Here is an 18007-nt window from a genome sequence, read left to right as displayed (position 1 = left end):
CCCCATCCAACCTGATGGAGCATCAGAGGTCCTGCAAAGAAGAATGGGAGAAACTGCCCAAAAATAGGTGTGCCAAGCTTGAAGCTTCATACTCAAAACAATTTGAGGCTATAATTGGTGCCAAAGCTGCTTCAACAAAGATTTGAGCAAATGCTGTGAATACTTATGTACATGTTTGTGTTTTGTTTTTTGTTTTTGTTTTATATATAAATTTGCAAAAATTAAAAAAAAAACTTCTTTCATATTGTCATTATGGGGTATTGTTTGTAGAATTGAGGAAAATAATGAATTTAATCCATTTTGGAATAACATAAGAAAATGTGGAAAAAGTGAAGCGCTGTGGATGCACTGTACCTTGACAAAATGACTGCTAGAATGCCAAGGATCTTCAAAGCTGTCATTTCTGTATGTGGAGGATTTTTTTTTTAATGAGAATTCTTTGAAGCCCCCAGTATATATATATTTATGTCACATAAATGGGATTTGATAGATGTAAATAAAAGCACAATCATAAAGTATATACATGGTGATAAAGTTTCTGTTATTCTAATATTACAGATTGTCTAAATATTATTTTAATTCGATACTGAATAAATGTATTTCTGGAAAGAAAGAGGACGGGCTGTGTCTCATCAACAAGGTCGACATGTCTGCGTGCTGATGCACTGGCTTACTCCCCATGACGATTAATCGACATCAAAACAACCTTGAACAGATTAAGTATATTAATACATATACATTACAAACCAAACCACAATTGTCAACTGTGGTGAAGGCTGCAGGTTGATACTCGTTATTGACATTTAAATAGCCCAGATATACAAGCTGAGCTGTCAATCATACGCGGCATCAACCCATTTCACGCGATTTAAACCCGCATCTACTCTATTACGAGCCGTACCTCACAGAAGAAGAAAACCGCTGAAATGCTGTGCTGTCTGGAAGTCCGTTTGGAGAGGCGTATTTCTCTTCAAATCACGAACTATGTCGCTTGTTTCTTCCTATTCACCATATTCACCAACAGCCATTTTGTAGTAGAGCTCTGTGCGCTGTTGTTGCTGGTTCTTCCCGCCGGCAACCCTTCACAACGCACTGCGTGACGTCACTGAAGAAGGAACGAACTAGTATTAATCTCACCACACTTCAGTGGCTGATTGTGTGTGGTGTGTTTTATGTTTAAATAAGAGCAATTATACATTTTAATTAAAATGAATTTGTAAATGTTTTCCACTGATTTTGGGGAGTTGACAAGCAACATACGTAACACTAGGGGTTTTCAAACATTTGGATGATTCCAAGGACCTCTAAAAATAATAATTCCTTTGTGAGGGACCTCACCCCTCTTCCAATTAAAAACCAAATGCAGTGATATATTTTACGGCCTTCGTTATAAGACACACGACTCATTTATAGGTTACTTGTGTAAGAAAAATAGTAAATGTGATATTTTTAAATAATTTGACAAAATTATTCAATAATTATTATATAATAATTTAATAAATACACTATCAAACTTAATAAACAACTAAATAATTGGTTTTCATATTGTATATTTTGTACTAAATCCAACAGAAATTAATACAATATTATCTAGAAAATAATTATTTTGTAAGAAGTTTACTTCTTATCTTTTTTTCTACCAACTATTAGAGTAATATAACATGTACAAACCATGTAAAAACAATTTTTAATTCAATTAAAATTTATTTGAAGTCCATAGAATACAAAATGAAACAGTAATAATGCCAAATTTGGTCAATGTTGACTTTTCTAAGTAATTTAAACTGTGGTCCCTGGACCCCAGTTTGAAAACCCCTACACTACACAACCACTCTAGTCATTAATACAGTACCTATAGAATTAACCTTATTGATTGTAGAACTATAGAATTCACTCTAAAGTTTCAATTTTTCCTGATCAAGTCTTATCAAGCTATGTCTATATCAAAATGTCAGCAAAATCAAGTAACTTGAAGTTGTTTGAAATGGCACAAAGTGCATGGTTTATGTCTGTAGGACAAAGGGCAGATGTTGAGCATGGATTACTAGGTTAAAGCATGTGATAATACATTGCTTTGAAAATTATCAATGTGAATTAAAAATAAATCTCTACTTAATTGTGGATTTGTGAAGATTGTGGTTGCATTATATAATGGGTCAGCAGCACAAACCACAAATGAGTTGTAAAAAGACTTTTTAATCACATAATATGCACACACACAAAATCAAAAATATATAAAAATAAAATAAATCCAGGTCCACACAGACAATGTTTAAACAGATCCAGTGGTCATCCTCTTGTTTATTTTTATTTAACACTGACATAAGCTTTGTTTCTAAACTTCAGTGAGGAAATCCAAAATGATCATTACTGTGCATACAGAATTACTTCCTTATTGATTTAAAAACACTGTTAGTCATTTGCAGGATGTTACCTCAACATTTCAACACGGGTTAAGAATTACTTTGTACAGTATATGTACGTAAAACTTTCAGAGATTTGTGTGAAGACTACATAGACAAGACGTTACAACAGACCATATAACAAACATAACATGACAAAGGGCCAACAGCCCTGTTTAAGTGGCACCGCTATGAGATCTCTTGCTGTCTTTGAACAGAACAACTAGTCTTTCAATTTTGTGGGCAACTTGATACTGTATAAACTCCTTTTATCTCTTCCCCTTTCAAATAATGTCTTTATTATTTTCATTGTTACTTCGAACTTTTTGTTTTTAAAGATAATATTGCCAGCTTTCTTCAAGTGGTATCTACCTTGTGCCCTGCAAGAAACTTCTATATACAGCCCAGTAGAAAACCACCAGGTTAGGACACTAATACTGAATTACAAAGGCAATGAAAGATTACAAACTATTTTTTCTTGGCAAGTCTTCTATAACTCCCCCTTATACCGGTCAGATTTGATTCCATTATCTCAAATCACTGTTGAATCCGGCAGCACTATAATGAGCCAAGGGCCGACTCACTCTATCACAGTCCAGGCTGGTTGGTTTATTTGTGAGCTTTAGTTTGTCTGATTCTCTTCAAGTGTGGCTGGAGAATAGGTACATTTGCCCAGTCTTTGTGTATATAGGGATGTGGTGAAATGTCCCAGGACTCATGTGGCTTTTTGTTTTTGGTTGCTGTTGCTGTCTGTAGTCTCTTGGCCTGGCTGGAGGGCAGACTGCTGTTCTTTCAGCCGCAGGTGGCGTGGTTTCACAGGTAAAGCAATGGCCAACAGTATGCAGCCTATGTGAATTGAGAAGTACCATGACCTACAGAGTGATGAAGAGAGAAGTTGAGGAAATGAATTACTCAGACACCGCAATGATCAATTCATTTAAGTTATACTGATCTGAACTTCGTGTTAGAGAACCAGAATTTTAGCACAATTTTCTGAAAATATACACTCATGTAATATCAAATCAGATAATTGCAACAAGTTCAACACCGCTGGATCCACAGATGCAAGTTAAGGTTTTACTATGCAAAACAGAAGCCATACATCAACACTGTCCAGAAGCTATTTCTCAGGGCTCGGTCTTATCAGAATCATGTTTTGCTGTCCAACGAGTCCACACTTCAAATCACGTTCCCCAGGCCAAAGAGGAAAATGACCACCCAAGCTGTTATCAGGTCCAAAAGCCAGTGTATGTCATGCTATGGTGATGTGAGAGCACCATTAATTCAGAAAGATATGTCAAAATTTTGAAGCCACATATGCTGCCATCTAGACGCCGCCTTTTCTAGGGGTGTCCTTGCATTTTCCAGCAGGACAAAGCCAAACAACATACTGCCCGGATTACAAGTGCATGGCTGTGTAAGCAGAGAGCATAGGTGCTAGACTGGCCTGTTTGTGGTCCTGACCTGTCTCCAATTGAGAACTGTGGTGCATTATGAAGCACACAATGTGGCAACGAAGGCCCTGTACAATTGCACAGCTGAAGACCTGCATAATGGATAGTTTGGGGATAGTTCTGCTTGATAAACTTAAACTTGTGTCTTCAGTGCCCAAATGTTTGTGTTTTTAAAAGAAATGTTTAGACAGTGGTAAACGCTCGACTGTCCCAACTTTTTGGATCATGTTGGAATAATTTGATTTAAATTAATTTATATGAAAAAGAAAAAATAATTCAGGTGAAACATCAAATAAAGTGTTGTTGTAGTGCTTTAAATACAGTACATGGCTATAGATGTTCCTAAAAAGTTTCAGCAATCTGGTATACCCACTCACAGTGAGATAAGGAAAAAAACAGGACAGATATAGTCCTTTTATTCCTAAGCACCAGAGGAAGAAGATGCAATTATTCCAATTAACTAATGATAAGTGTGAGCTAAGGGGAACGTGATCATTTGGGAAAACAAGTGTTTTTTCTTTTTTTAAGTAACTAATCTTAAATTTTTGCATGACACATTTTAGCACATATTGTTCAACAATCTGGCTTTGCAAAGAGGCTGTTTTTGAAAGATGGCTCAGTATGAATAGGGTACAAAGGGGCTAAGGGCACCCCTTAAGGAAATTTTGCTTTTTTCTGGTCACAAAATGTATCAAGGTCATTTTTATTGAAAATTGATGGAGCAACATAATTTGTGTGAAAATAAATAATAATGGAAGGTTGTTTCGATTAAAATTCAGTTTTTAAAAAAAGGTGGTGAAAAAGGCCCCTAGGGGGTTTAAAGTAATATTGTGTAGATTCCGGGGAAATAGTTATAGGGAACAATTTGTCTGCTTATTCAAATAATTTTGAGACACCAAGATGCTTTGAGTAACAAATTAAAATGATGCTTACTCAAAATAACCACTTCAGAAAAGAGTGCACCATTTCCTGTTAATTTCAAATATATTTGGCACTTCAATACATCGCAAGTATTCTATAAAAAAACAAATCTCTATTATGATTGGATGAGTCAATGTGAGCCCACTTTGAATATTTTTCATAACAAATCTATTTGCCCCACTTTAAAAACAAAACAAAAATGTGTTTAATAGGGGCCTTTAGCCCAAATACTATCCTTTCACATACTAGACATTTATTAAAAAAAAAAAATTATGACCTTAAACAAAACAGAAACTCATAAATAAGTGTTAATTTCAGGGATTTTCATTAGCTACATAAATTTGCAGCATATTATAAAATAATATAAATGAGATTAAACTGCCTCAAAATCAACCTATAGACACCACACGCAAAGATCTCATGGAGAAGGAAAATGTTTTCAGTGTACAATGAAAAAAAAAGGTTTTTTAAAAGAGCCTTTTACCCCACAAAGCCTTTTGCCCTGTTGTACCATAATGTTGAACCCAACTACAAATCCCAAACCTGTCAGCAAGTGATGTTTCTCATTTCACATGTTAACAGACTTTGACTCTGATTTTGGCACCCTTGGTTAAGAGTAAGTAAAAGTAAAAAATAAAAAAAGACCTGTTTACATACAAGGGTCAGAGAGAGAGGGTGGAAAATGGTCATGTTAAAGTAAATTATTACACTTTTCAGTGCAATAAACCTTAATTAAAAGTATCAGTGGACCTCAGGAGGAAAAATATTTATATTAACAAATGCATTGAACCCATTTACATGCACACCAATACGCTGAACTCCCCAAAATCAGCTTATTTAAAAAAATAATAAAAAAACAGACAAGACAAGAAAAACATGTTTACATGAGATTTGAAATAATAAAGTAATTCATGCTTTTAATGTCAAACTGTAAAGAGGCATGTGCAGAACACTTGTTCACATTGGATAAGCCAGTAATAATGCCTGTTAAGGTGTTTATGTGCAATGCAAAATCAGGTAATGGGCAAAAATCTACCCATCATATTGATTGGTTTGTTCATAAGCTATTTATGACCTTACACTGATAAAGGAACGCAGTTAAATGTGTTTACATGACTACACACGTTGTCTGCTTATAAAGTATAATCAGTGATAATCAATCAGCTTGTGTGTAAACGTGCTCCCTGACACCTTAAATAAACATTTAGAATTTTTTTCTTGTTTGTTTCTACCCACCTGTAGAATTTGAGTGAGGGGCCCACAGAAAGCAGCACAAAGGGGACCACTGTGTAACAAATTGCTATCTGTGTAGCTGCCCACGTGATGACATCATACACAAACTTGTGAGTTTGTGAACCCAAGAAGTATGGTCTTACATTGTGTCTCACCTGAGGGAGAAAGGGAAACTCAAAATTTAGAGGAAGAAATATACACTGTGGAATGCATCAGACCTTCACTGGTTAGTTTCACAACACAAGTAATAATGCATCACCATTAGCCATGCATTTAAATAGTTGGTGAGAGTCAGCAGGTTTTTTTTAAAATAAATATCTTCTTAATTTCTTAATCTTATTCACATGAAAGTGAGATGAATATCCCTTCTGAATGATCCTTTATGTTTGGTAGAATGTGATGGCACTCACAGCTCTGGCTGCAAGAGTGATGACAATGCCAGTGAGGAAGGTAAGGTAATAGCCTGGGTAAGCCCCATGCCACATGGCTGACAGCAGGAAGGTGGCAGCAGTGGGGTTATATGGACAACGCTCATAACACACCCTACATAAGATAACATACAGTTAGTGTCAAACATAATAAAATATTTCATTTGTCCTATACAGTATGCAGTAATTTACCAACATCCTCTAATACTGATAATACAATTTAGTGCTTATGAGGAAGCAGACTGTACTGTAATTATCATGTCAGCATGGAAAATTGTAACTTTAGTATCCTTGCCATTAAAAACATGCTTTTTTTCCATGGGACACAAAAGAACATGTTACATAGAATGTTCGGGATGACAACCATAGTCACCATTCACTTTCGTATTTTTTCCATATAATGAAAGCGAATGGTGACTGAGACTGTCAATCACTAACAATCTTCCTAAAGTATCCCTTTGTGTTCCATGCAAGAAAGTCATATGGGTTTGGATCAACATTAGGAAACTGATGACAGAATTAGCATTTGCAGGTGATCTATCCCTTTAATTTTGAAGATCACAAAATTATTATAAAAAACAAAAATCTTATTGGCCTCTAGCACCAGTAGATGGTACTGTCTCATATTTTCAGATTGCATAATTTTACACATTAACTTGTGTAGTTATGAAGGTAAATGGATGAAAGGTTTTCAGTGCACAATGATAGCATAATCTGTGTGCACTTCCTGTTCTTACCTTTTAAGCCAATGTGCTGTTTGGATATTCCAGTTATCCAGGAACACTTTAAAACTGGTGGCAAACTGAAAAATGTATGCATATAAAAAATCATATAAAATGAGCAGCCTTGACTGATTATGACAATTCTGATTAATTAATTCAACAATATATAGTAGCTTAACTGACCTCTATATTCATGATTCTCAGGTTAGAAATTAGATCCCATCGTGACAAGCCTTCACTGTCATACCCATTAAAGCCAAATCCTGCAGCGTTGTTGATGGCATCAGCTATTAAAATGACATCAAGATCACAGAGTGTTAATATAGTTTTTCTCAAATAAGGCATGATTTTTGTCTCCACACTTTTGTCTTCATTAGTAAAACTCAGAATACATAGCCTCAAGTTTGTTTCCACCTTCAGATAGGGTTTCATTTTGATTCAAGATGACATTTGCCAAATTCAACAAAGTAGATGACTTTAAAGGGATAGCTCACCCCAAAATAAATAATTTACTTGTCTTTATGCCATCCCAGATTTGCATGACATAATGTTGTCTGATGAACACAAACAAATATTTTAAGAAGAATATTTCAGCTCTGCAGGTCCATGCAATGCAAGTAAATGGTGGCCAGATCTTTGAAACTCCAAAAATCACAAAAAGGCATCTTAAAAGTAATTCAAAATAATCTAGTGGTTAAATCCATATCTTCAGAAGTGATATGATAGGTGTGTGTTAGAAACATATCAATGTTTACGTCCTTTTTCACCCTTGCCCTGTAGGTGGCGATATGCACATAGAATGTGAATTGCCAAAAACTAAAGAAGAAGAATGTGAAAGTGGAGATTTATAGTAAAAAAAGGACTTAACGGAAAATATTGATATTTTTCTGACCTACACTTATGTCGCATCTGAAGACATGGATTTTACCACTTAAGTCATATATCATGGATTACTTTTACTATGCTGCCTTTATGTGCTTTTAGAGCTTAAAACAAATACCCATTCACTTGCATTGTAAAGACCTACAGAGTTTAAATATTCTTCTAAAAATCTTTGTTCGTGTTCAGCAGAATAAAGAAAGTCATACACACCTGGGATGGCATGAGGGTGAGTAAATGTTGAGAGAATTTAAATTTTTTGGTGAACTATCCATTTAACCCTCCGACGCGTGGACCTAATGCTTCTTTTTATTTGACAACAAGAATATTATCATGCCTTCCAAATATTTTACCCCCAAATTATGTGTTTTGAGACAGATCTGTCCATTGCAATAGAAGAGGTACTTGGTGTATCATCACATTTAGCAGTCATGTTGAAGGCTGTCATTAAAAAACACAAAGCCATCTAAAGAGGACAATCATATAGAGATATGGGTAGGGGTCAAATGTAATCACCCATGGTGGTTTGGATGTTACATCACAAAATACGGTTAAAAAAAATGACAAAATGCATCAGAGGGTTAATTTTAACAATATTGTAGGTGGCCGTTTAGGGAATTCTGAATAAATGAGAGCTAGATGTAGCTTTGTATTTCAAGTATGTGTGTGAAATACTTGTAAATTATATGAATAGAGGTGTTCTGTTATTGCACAGAAACTTGAGGTGTAATTTTTATATTTGGTCTGATGGGGGCACTAAAATACAAGCCATTGGGATCAAGTCTGTGTTGTGTAAGATGTTGATCCCAATTCAAATGGGTCACACAATCAGTCCTCACAACAGATGATGGATGATGTGTCCTAATGTGTAATGAATCACAGGTGAAGCATAAATGATCATGAAAGAAAAACTGTACCATGTGACTGGTAAAATCATTATGCCCATCATGGTTCATCAGACACATATTAGTGGGACAGAAAGGACAACTTGGAAACAGGAAGTGACTAATATACACAGAAAAAGATATAAAAACATCATATCTAACTTAAGAATAAAGGCAAAGAGAAGATGAAATAAGACATAATGGGGCGAATTCACTAAAAAGTTGTCCCAATTTATGCATGGTATTTCGGTTTAAACCACCCCCAATCTAGTTTAAAAAAATTGAATAAAAAGAGATGTTTTTCAACATTTTGTAGTGCTCATGGGAGCAGTTCCTCATCACATGATGGAGAAGAGCTTTATAACCAAGTTTACATGCAGAAACACAGTGTAGTCGAGCACAATTTCTGCATTTGAAAGATCTGATTAAGATATCTGGATCACAGTTGTGAAGTGATGCTGTACAGTCCCAGTAAAGTATGACAGATCATAGCAGACTGCTGCATACTCCACATAAAACAACCTGCTTTTACCTGATTTGTATATTTCCATTAGTGTATCGGATGCTAAAACAACGCAACAGCGCATGCACATAAATGACTTTATGAGCAGGCACAATTCATTCTTAGTCAATCCATCCCAATATCTATGAATGAACATTAAAAAAGAAAAAACAAAGCTCGCCAAATGGAAAAGGAAGGAGAGGCAGGAAGTCCACGCACCCAGAGTCCAAACAAAGTAGTATTTAGGCCGGGTTGTCAGCATGGACAAATACAGGTAGACCACCTGAACATAGAAGGGATTGGTGGCAATAAAATCATCATCTATGTTACGTTCCACAGGAAAGACTTTGCAGACGGAGAGGAAGACCAGCAGGGAGAAGAAGCAGGTGGACAGCTTTCGGATGACCTCAGTCTGTTAATAAACAGAGACAGAAATGCACAATCTCATATGAGTTTGGGATGAGTCAATCATGTACTGTATAAATGAAAAAGGGAACTGGAACCAAAAGCAGTGGCCACCATTCTGCCTAACATCTCTTTCCATACCATAGAAGAAAGACAGTCATACAGGATTGCAACAGATAATGAATTTTCATTTTTGTGTGACTATAATCTTTTTCAACAAGAGGGTCTCTTGTTGAAAATGAACAACATGATAAAACAGCTCAGTAAATTTAGAGGAACAAAATTATGCTCAAGACCTGAAGTGTCATTTCATTTAACATGACACAACATTTAGTAGAAAATGGTGGCAGTAGATGAGCAATTTTATATGGTATCAGCTTTGAATAGTTGCATAGATTTAAATGTTTAGCATTAAGTTTACACTTTGTGCTACTACGGTTTCATGTAGGCCTGCAAATTATATTAATCATTTACAAATTCAAGATCTATGTTTGAAGACCATTTACAGAGTAGATTTAGATCTACAGAACAAAAGAATATAATTTTGAATAAAATCAAGATAATGTAGGACTATACGTATGACTTCTCAGCATTTATTTGACTTGAGAGGTGACCTGGTGCATAAACTAATGTCCAAAAAACACAAACGAACATTTGGCGAAGGGTCATTTAGCCTGCTCTTGACATTCACTTTTCGCTTGGTCTCTTGGTCTCTGTGGCGACAGGGGGTGCCCTCGATGAAGGCAATGTAATCATTATAGCAACAGGTGGGACCAGCCAAAATGCCCATGAAATTACAGTTATAACTGAAGTACTCCAATAAACTGGGCATCCGCCTGGATGAAACACAAACAAAGAGGAAAAGTGCCAATGATTTCATAAGTACATTTGGAAAGTCACATCTAGTCAAATTTATTAAAATAAAAGGTTGTAGATGATAGAATGTCAAAAGGCAAAGCATAATATCTATAAATGTGTGCAGATGTTATAATGATTCCCAAATAGAGCAATGATTATTTTACATCACAACCATATACCTTAAATGAGATATTATACAATGGATTTGAATATCCAGAGTGATCCATATGACTGTCTTTAGTGCCTTGTCTATATAATTGCATTTTAAACCCTATTCTGATCTGCATACTGTACCTTATTGCCAGCCGTTTTTGACCCTGATTGAGCTGCTCTTCCTTCCTTGCCATACCTGTTAACATAAATTAAAATATTTCACATTCACACATTTAATCCAAAACAAGTGTTGATCTATCTAACATTTCTCTCTGGTGGAACTATATATCACATGATATCCGAATACAGTGGGGTCTAAAAGTCTGAGACCACTTGTGAAAATGCTTTTAATTTGTGTATTTTTCTAATATAAAGGGGTGGGGAATGTCAGTCCTCAGAAATGTATTGCCCGCAAGATCATTTTACCCAGCCCGTGAGGCCATTTGAGAACTTTTTTGAAAAGCAACAAAAATGGCCTTGATTCAGTTAACCTTCTTTAACCTATCTGGATTTAAATGTTTTTCAACACTAGATGAATAGCTTTGACAATTCTCGTCATCTTGCGACTCTTTTAAAATACGCAATGTCAAGTTATAAGTCTAAAAAGGATCCTTCCTTTTGTGTTAAATTTTCATACTTTTCCAGCAATGTGCGCTGTGTTTTAAGAGCAGTACAAGTGCAAAAAAAAAAAATTCTCATTCTGCTGCTGCCACAGACTGGGAGAAGCACATACCATTCTGTGTGTAAACAAATATGGAAGATGTGAGATGTGAAGACCAGCGTCTCTACTTTGGCCTGTTGAAGCACCCAGCATCACCGTGGATTGTATTACGTTTGCGTTTTCAGAACATTTCAGCATGGACTGTTTGTTTTTTCTGCTGATATCAGTGTGAATTACTTATGAACCAGTCAATACATGAATCAAGCTTTGCAAAGGAACTGTTATTGAATGAGCATTATTAAAGATGGGGCAGTTAAAAACTCTATTGGACCCGAAGCAAGTAAACAGTTTCATTCATGAATCTTTCAAATGTCACAACTGTTTTATAGTTAAGGTTCCACTGTGCTTAATGAATTTGGATGCAATGCATTGGATGTACGTTATGTGTAAACCCTGAAATTTTATTTTATAATGTTGTGGAGCTTGTTGTTCATTTTCTGCCCATTGAGTTGGTACTGCACGATGTTAGCCAATCATAACAGAGGTGAAAAAAACTTGTGGATAAACTTATTTAAACAAAAACTAGAGTATGTCATGACCCCTTTAATATTTTTTTCCCATTACAAATGATAATTTACAGTATACTATCAGCATTACAATTTGAATTAAAAGTGTGAAATAGGAGGTGATAGGCAGCCGTTACATCACATTTACTGTACATGCATTACAGCTGTTATCTCGGTAAACTGTATCACGATTACATACAATTTATCAGCAAATCTCAAAGTTTGCATTTGATCACAGTGTAGAAACAGTACCTACAAAGATCCGGAGCTTGTAAGAAGTGGTTTCGTCTCTCCCCGGCATTTACCTGATTTACAATGGTAATTAGAGAGAGAAGAAAGGTGCTGTAAATTGACTTGGCTCAGAGTTGTGAGACTCCTCTGGCTCAGTGCTTTGTCTTCCTGCACGATAAGACAAGGCGGGGTGACACAGGGTAAGTGGATTGAATAATTTCATGTTGTTTTATTGCCACCCTTATGCACATAAAAAGACGAGCTACTTAATGTTTTCATTAGAGTTTATGACCAATGCAGCCATCAGCAGATGCAGTCAAGAGATAGAGCTACACCCACAGAAAAGCACCACCATGTCCAAGAGCTAGTGATGGAGGTCAGCAAGGACTTCTATGGGAGATCTTGTAATTTAAGTGTCTTACAGACCATTGGGAATATCAATGATAGTTTATTTATGGCAACGAGCGAGTGAAACCAATTTACATGAGTTCTGCCAGACATCTTGATGTACTCTTACATAGAGGTGGGTGGTGTGATGAAAATCTTAAAGTATATGACCGTATGATGAAGCAATAAGTTAAGAGTAAACTAATATTATAAAACGGAGCATTTTGTCTCTAAATTCTAACTGGATTAATTACATTTGGTATTATAGTAAAATGGCTCATATACATACAACAGTAACCACATCAGTTAAATTCAATAATAAAGCGGCAAATTGTGACGTTGCTTGGAAGCAAAAAAAGTCTCTGCTCTATAACAAAGGCTTGCGAGACCACAGCTGAACTCAGCAGAAGAGAAGAAAATTAATCAGAGATAATGGTAATATTAAGAAGTACAGTGTGGGGACACATCATCATGGTTATTTGTCACTCTGTGGAACAATAGAGGGGTGGAGAGGAGGAGGAAGGCTTGTTTTAATTTGCTTTCATTTCATTCCTCTGCCTTTCATTTCTGTAATTAGCTTCTCGGGCACTTTAACAGCACTTCTGACAAACACAACAGCAAGTGCCATTTCCCTGCATCATTTCTGTCTGCATATATCCTAAACCTGAAAGCTGAAGTGTGCTATAAGTAATTTGTGGGTCGATTTCCCCGAAGTGTAAACACTGTGGTTCTGTGGCGCTATCAAAACATTGCTGTTTTTGACACAGCAACACTGGCTCAACCGATGCCGTGACAATTCAGAAACGACACACTTCAACATTTACCAAACAGACACACACACACACTCCTCACCATCATGGATCTCAAAAGCCACACTAGTTATCTTCTGTGTGATAACCATCATGGGTCTGTCGGGGAGAAATAATAAAAAAAAAACAAGAGATGTGGGTAAAGGACAACAATATCAGAACAATAACAATGCAGTCCAGTAAACATGTCAGAAAAAAACACATATATTCTTACCCTGTGAAATCAGCAGAGTACATTCCATAATCAAAGACGTAAACCCGTGTGATTTGGCAGAAGCTAAGATAACCCAGGGCAACCACCAAACAGTATCTGCAAAGTAGACCAAAGAGCAGCACATTGACTTTTGAATGATAAAGACATTTCAGATGTATTAATGAAGTTATCATTAGTTATCAATATTTATCCATAATGGCTGGACCGTTAATGGTTGCTATCACTATTTGCAATCAATTGCAAAATCTATTACAATTTATAATATTAGGGTTAGGGATTTTAACAAACCTCTAACCTAAAAAATTAGGGGTCCACCGATCGAAATCGGCCAATATTAGTCTTAAATCTGTGATAGGCAATCGTGCCTTGATTCAGGGCTGTCTTTTTTGCAGCACACAGGGAATCACACATACATTGCTCGTCTAATGAAAGAGTGCTTGCTCAGACCTTGAAGCATGACAGAGTGGCCTTTAGAGGGTGAGATATTGGAAATTCAAAAAATTCACGAGATTAAACTTTCAAACATTATGTACTTCACATGAATATCCCGTTCTATTGTGTAAGAATTACATGTGTATGAATATTAAGCTTCCCATTACGGTAGTTATTTTGACTCGTTGCACAGTGAGCAGGAAGAGGATAAAGAGGCTGCTAACGGGTATAAAATGTTTTGCTCTTACCATCTGATCGTGGCGGCATTTCTCTTCTAGTGCTTTTAGATGTTAGTGCTGCCTTCGACATGATAGATCACAATATTCTCTTGACTAGGCTATAGAATTATGTTAGCATTTGTGGACTTGGATTAGCATGGTTTAGGTTCTATTTATCAGACCACTACCCACTTTGTATGTGTAAATGAGGAATTGTCAAATCAAACAAACGTTAAGTATGGAGTACCAAAGGGGTCAGTTATAGGGCCTATGCTTTTCTCTTTATATATTCTTACCCTGGGAGATATTATCAGGAATCATGGAATAAGTTTCCACTGTTATGCCGAAGATACCCAAAATAATTTCTTCAAAACCCAATGAAAATTCACAATTCTTTGTATCAATGAAATCACAGATTGGATGGCCAGAAATTTCCTTCTACTCAATTCCAACAAAATAGAGGTACTAATTATTGGACCAAAAACCTTGATTCTCGATGGATATACTGTTATGTCGTCTTCTACAGCGGAGAACCTAGGCGTTATATTTGATACCTGTTATGATTTGTGGAAGTAGGAGAAGGCAGACGGGAGTGTGGATCCAAATGCGGGCTTTATTGGAACAAAGAACAGAATAAACAAAACACAGGAACAAAAGAAAGTCCACGATGGGAAAAAGGCAAACTAATACAAGAGGAAACGGAGGGCGGAGAACGACAGGGTAACCTTGGACGGACAGATAACGGGGTAACCATGAAAGGGCTGACAGACAGGCAGGGAACACGAAGCGCGAGTCAAACTTTACACAAGCGGAGACATGGAACAACAACGAACGACAACGGGAAGGGAAGAAAGCGGGGTTTAAATAAACAGACAAGGTAATGACAAATTAACAGACAGGTGCGGACAATAACACAGTGATCAGGGCTGGGAGCGTGATCCGGGAATTGTGGGAAGTGCAGTTTCACACAAGGACAGTGAGACTCAGGGCAGACAACAGGGAAAACGTGACATGGAACGGGATCGGTGACGGGTGAAACGGAAAATGAATAGAAAAATTAAGCAAATGTTCAAGGAGAGAGGGGCTAGAAAAGGGGGAAAACAGACAGACCAAAGGGGCCACAAGGGACACAAAGACAGACAAAGACAGACTAATGAGGCACAAGGGACACAAAGACAGACTAAGGAGGCACAAGGGACACAGAGACAGACCAAGGAGGCACAAGGGACAGTTAGGCAATCCATGGGAGCAATTAGGCAGTCCACGGGGGCACAAGGGGCAGTTAGGCAGTCCACGGGGGAATACAGGGCAGACAGGAAGTCCGGGGGGCACAGAGGGCAAGAGGGTAGTCCAAGGGGCAGGGACAGGTTCAGACCCAGGAGGCGGAGCCAAGGGAGGTGGAACCATGGAAAGCTCTGGGGGCTCAGGAGGCGGAGCCGAGGAAGGCTCAGGAGGTTGAGCTGAGGAAGGCTCAGGCGGCGGAGCCAAGGAAGGTGGCGCCGTAGGAGGCTCTAGACTTAGAGGTTGAGACCTGGAAGTTTCTGGAGGTGGAGCCGAGGGAGGCTCAGGGGACGGAGCCGAGGGAGGCCCCGGAAGCCAGGCCGAGGCAGGCCCAGGAGGCGGAGCCGAGGAGGAGTGCTCTAGAGGAGGAGCCATAGAAGGCTCTGGGGTCTCTGGGAGCAGAGCCGTAGGAGGCTCAGGAGGCGGAGCCGTAGGAGGCTCGGGAGGCGGAGCCGTAGGAGGCTCTGGGGGCGGAGCCGAAGGAGGCTCGGGAGGCGGAGCCGTAGGAGGCTCGAGAGGCGGAGCCGTAGGAGGCTCGGGGAGAAGAACCGTAGGACGCTCTAGAGGCGGAGCCCTAGAAGGCTCTGGGGTCTCTGAGAGCAGAGCCGTAGGAGGCTCGGGAGACGGAGCTGTAGGAGGCTCGGGGGTGGAGCCCTGGAAGGCTCAGGAGGTGGAGCCCTGGGCGGCTCAAGAGGCGGAGCCCTGGGTGGCTCAAGAGGCCTGGGAGGCGGAGCCCTGGAAGGCTCAAGAGGCTTGAGGGGTGGAGCCCTGGAAGGCTCGAGAGGCTTGAGGGGCGGAGCCCTGGAGGGCTCGAGAGGCTTAAGAGGTGGAGCCCTGGAAGACTCGAGTGAATTTAGGGGCGGAGCCCTGGGTGGCTCGAGATGCTTGAGAGGCGGAGCCCTGGAAGGCTCGAGATGCTTGAGAGGTGGAGCCCTGGAAGGCTCGAGAGGCTTGAGAGGAGGAGCCCTGGAAGGCTCGAGAGGCGGGGCCCTGGAAGGCTCGAGAGACTTGAGGCGGAGCCCTGGGGGGGCACGGGAGGAGGAGCCCTGGAAGACTCGAGAGACTGGAGAGGTGGACCCTAGGAGGCTCGGGAGGAGGAGCCCTGGAAGACTCGAGAGACTTGAGAGGTGGAGCCCTAGGAGGCTCGAGAGGAGGAGCCCTGGAAGACTCGAGAGACTGGAGAGGCGGAGCCCTAGGAGCGCTTGGGAGACTTGAGAGACGGAGCCCTGGAAGACTCGGGAGGAGGAGCCCTGGAAGGCTCAAGGATGGTCGAGGCTACTGGCGCTGGCTCAAGGACGGTCGAGGCTACAGGCGCTGGCTCAGGGACGGTCGAGGCTACAGGCGCTAGCTCAGAGACGGTCGAGGCTACAGGCGCTGGCTCAGGGACGGTCGAGGCTACAGGCGCTGACTCACTGACATCGGGGGCTAGGGGCTCTGGCTGGTTGACCGTGGCCGACGAGGGCTCAGGTTCGCTGACCGTGGCTGACGAGGGCTCAGGCTCGCTGACCGTGGCTGACGAGGGCTCAGGCTCGCTGACCGTGGCTGACGAGGGCTCTGGCTCGCTGAACGGGGCAGGCGTGGGCTCTGGCTCGCAGACCGGGGCAGGCGTGGGCTGGGAAGCGGAAGCCCGTCTTCTCTTCCTCCTCCGGGCAGATGAAGTGGACCGTGCAGGCTCAAGGGAATCGACTGGTGTGGGGGTTTGTTCGCTGACTGGTGGAACAGGCGTGATGGGAAGAGCCATGGGCGAGTTGAAGGTCGCCACCGCGGGAGGTGAGGTAGGGTCCTCCTCTGCCACGCCCACAGTGAGTGTCGAACCGCTGACCAGCAGAGCCTCTTCCACCATCTCCTGCAAAGTCCAGCTGAGCGTCGCCGATGGTAAGCGCTCTTTCAGCGACGTGTCCAAATTGCCCCTGAAGAAAACCACCAGGGTTGACTCCGGGAAGTCCGATAAGTGTGCCAGCTCCAGGCAGTCCCGGATGTGGTCTTCCACTGGTCGGTCCCCTTGCCTCAAACCAAGCAGCCGGTAGTTGCCTGCTGGACCGCTGGATCCATTGTTGGGTCGTTAGTTCTGTTATGATTTGTGGAAGTAGGAGAAGGCAGACGGGAGTGTGGATCCAAATGCGGGCTTTATTGGAACAAAGAACAGAATAAACAAAACACAGGAACAAAAGAAAGTCCACGATGGGAAAAAGGCAAACTAATACAAGAGGAAACGGAGGGCGGAGAACGACAGGGTAACCTTGGACGGACAGATAACGGGGTAACCATGAACGGGCTGACAGACAGGCAGGGAACACGAAGCGCGAGTCAAACAATACACAAGCGGAGACATGGAACAACAACGAACGACAACGGGAAGGGGAGAAA

At 40.1% G+C, this 18007-nt stretch overlaps 2 protein-coding genes across 6 annotated transcripts in view; both read right to left on the bottom strand.

Annotated features, from left to right (window-relative positions):
- Window positions 1-1070, bottom strand: part of LOC127623843 (kinase D-interacting substrate of 220 kDa B-like) — a 30623-nt gene extending 29553 nt beyond the window's left edge. For all 4 annotated transcript variants that reach the window (XM_052098397.1, XM_052098398.1, XM_052098399.1 and 1 more), the window contains exon 1: window positions 902-1070. The gene's annotated coding sequence lies outside the window, so the exon portion shown is untranslated. The remainder of the gene's footprint in view (window positions 1-901) is intronic.
- Window positions 1071-2187: 1117 nt separating this feature from the next.
- Window positions 2188-18007, bottom strand: part of LOC127624184 (lysophospholipid acyltransferase 2-like) — an 81770-nt gene continuing 65950 nt past the window's right edge. The window contains exons 4-13 of one of the 2 annotated variants that reach the window (XM_052098891.1): window positions 13710-13805; window positions 13539-13594; window positions 10983-11037; window positions 10483-10666; window positions 9645-9837; window positions 7344-7447; window positions 7176-7240; window positions 6421-6553; window positions 6014-6165; window positions 2188-3274 (exon numbers count right to left, since the gene is read on the bottom strand). In XM_052098891.1, the coding sequence (XP_051954851.1) occupies window positions 3118-3274; window positions 6014-6165; window positions 6421-6553; window positions 7176-7240; window positions 7344-7447; window positions 9645-9837; window positions 10483-10666; window positions 10983-11037; window positions 13539-13594; window positions 13710-13805 (1195 nt within the window). In that variant the 3' untranslated portion in view covers window positions 2188-3117. The remainder of the gene's footprint in view (window positions 3275-6013; window positions 6166-6420; window positions 6554-7175; window positions 7241-7343; window positions 7448-9644; window positions 9838-10482; window positions 10667-10982; window positions 11038-13538; window positions 13595-13709; window positions 13806-18007) is intronic. The other variant, XM_052098892.1, reaches the window with a different exon arrangement.

This window comes from Xyrauchen texanus, chromosome 30 (assembly GCF_025860055.1).
Source record: "Xyrauchen texanus isolate HMW12.3.18 chromosome 30, RBS_HiC_50CHRs, whole genome shotgun sequence".
Taxonomy (NCBI): domain Eukaryota; kingdom Metazoa; phylum Chordata; class Actinopteri; order Cypriniformes; family Catostomidae; genus Xyrauchen; species Xyrauchen texanus.
The sequence above is the reverse complement of the archived record's forward strand: the minus strand, read 5'-3'. Positions and strand labels throughout refer to the sequence as shown.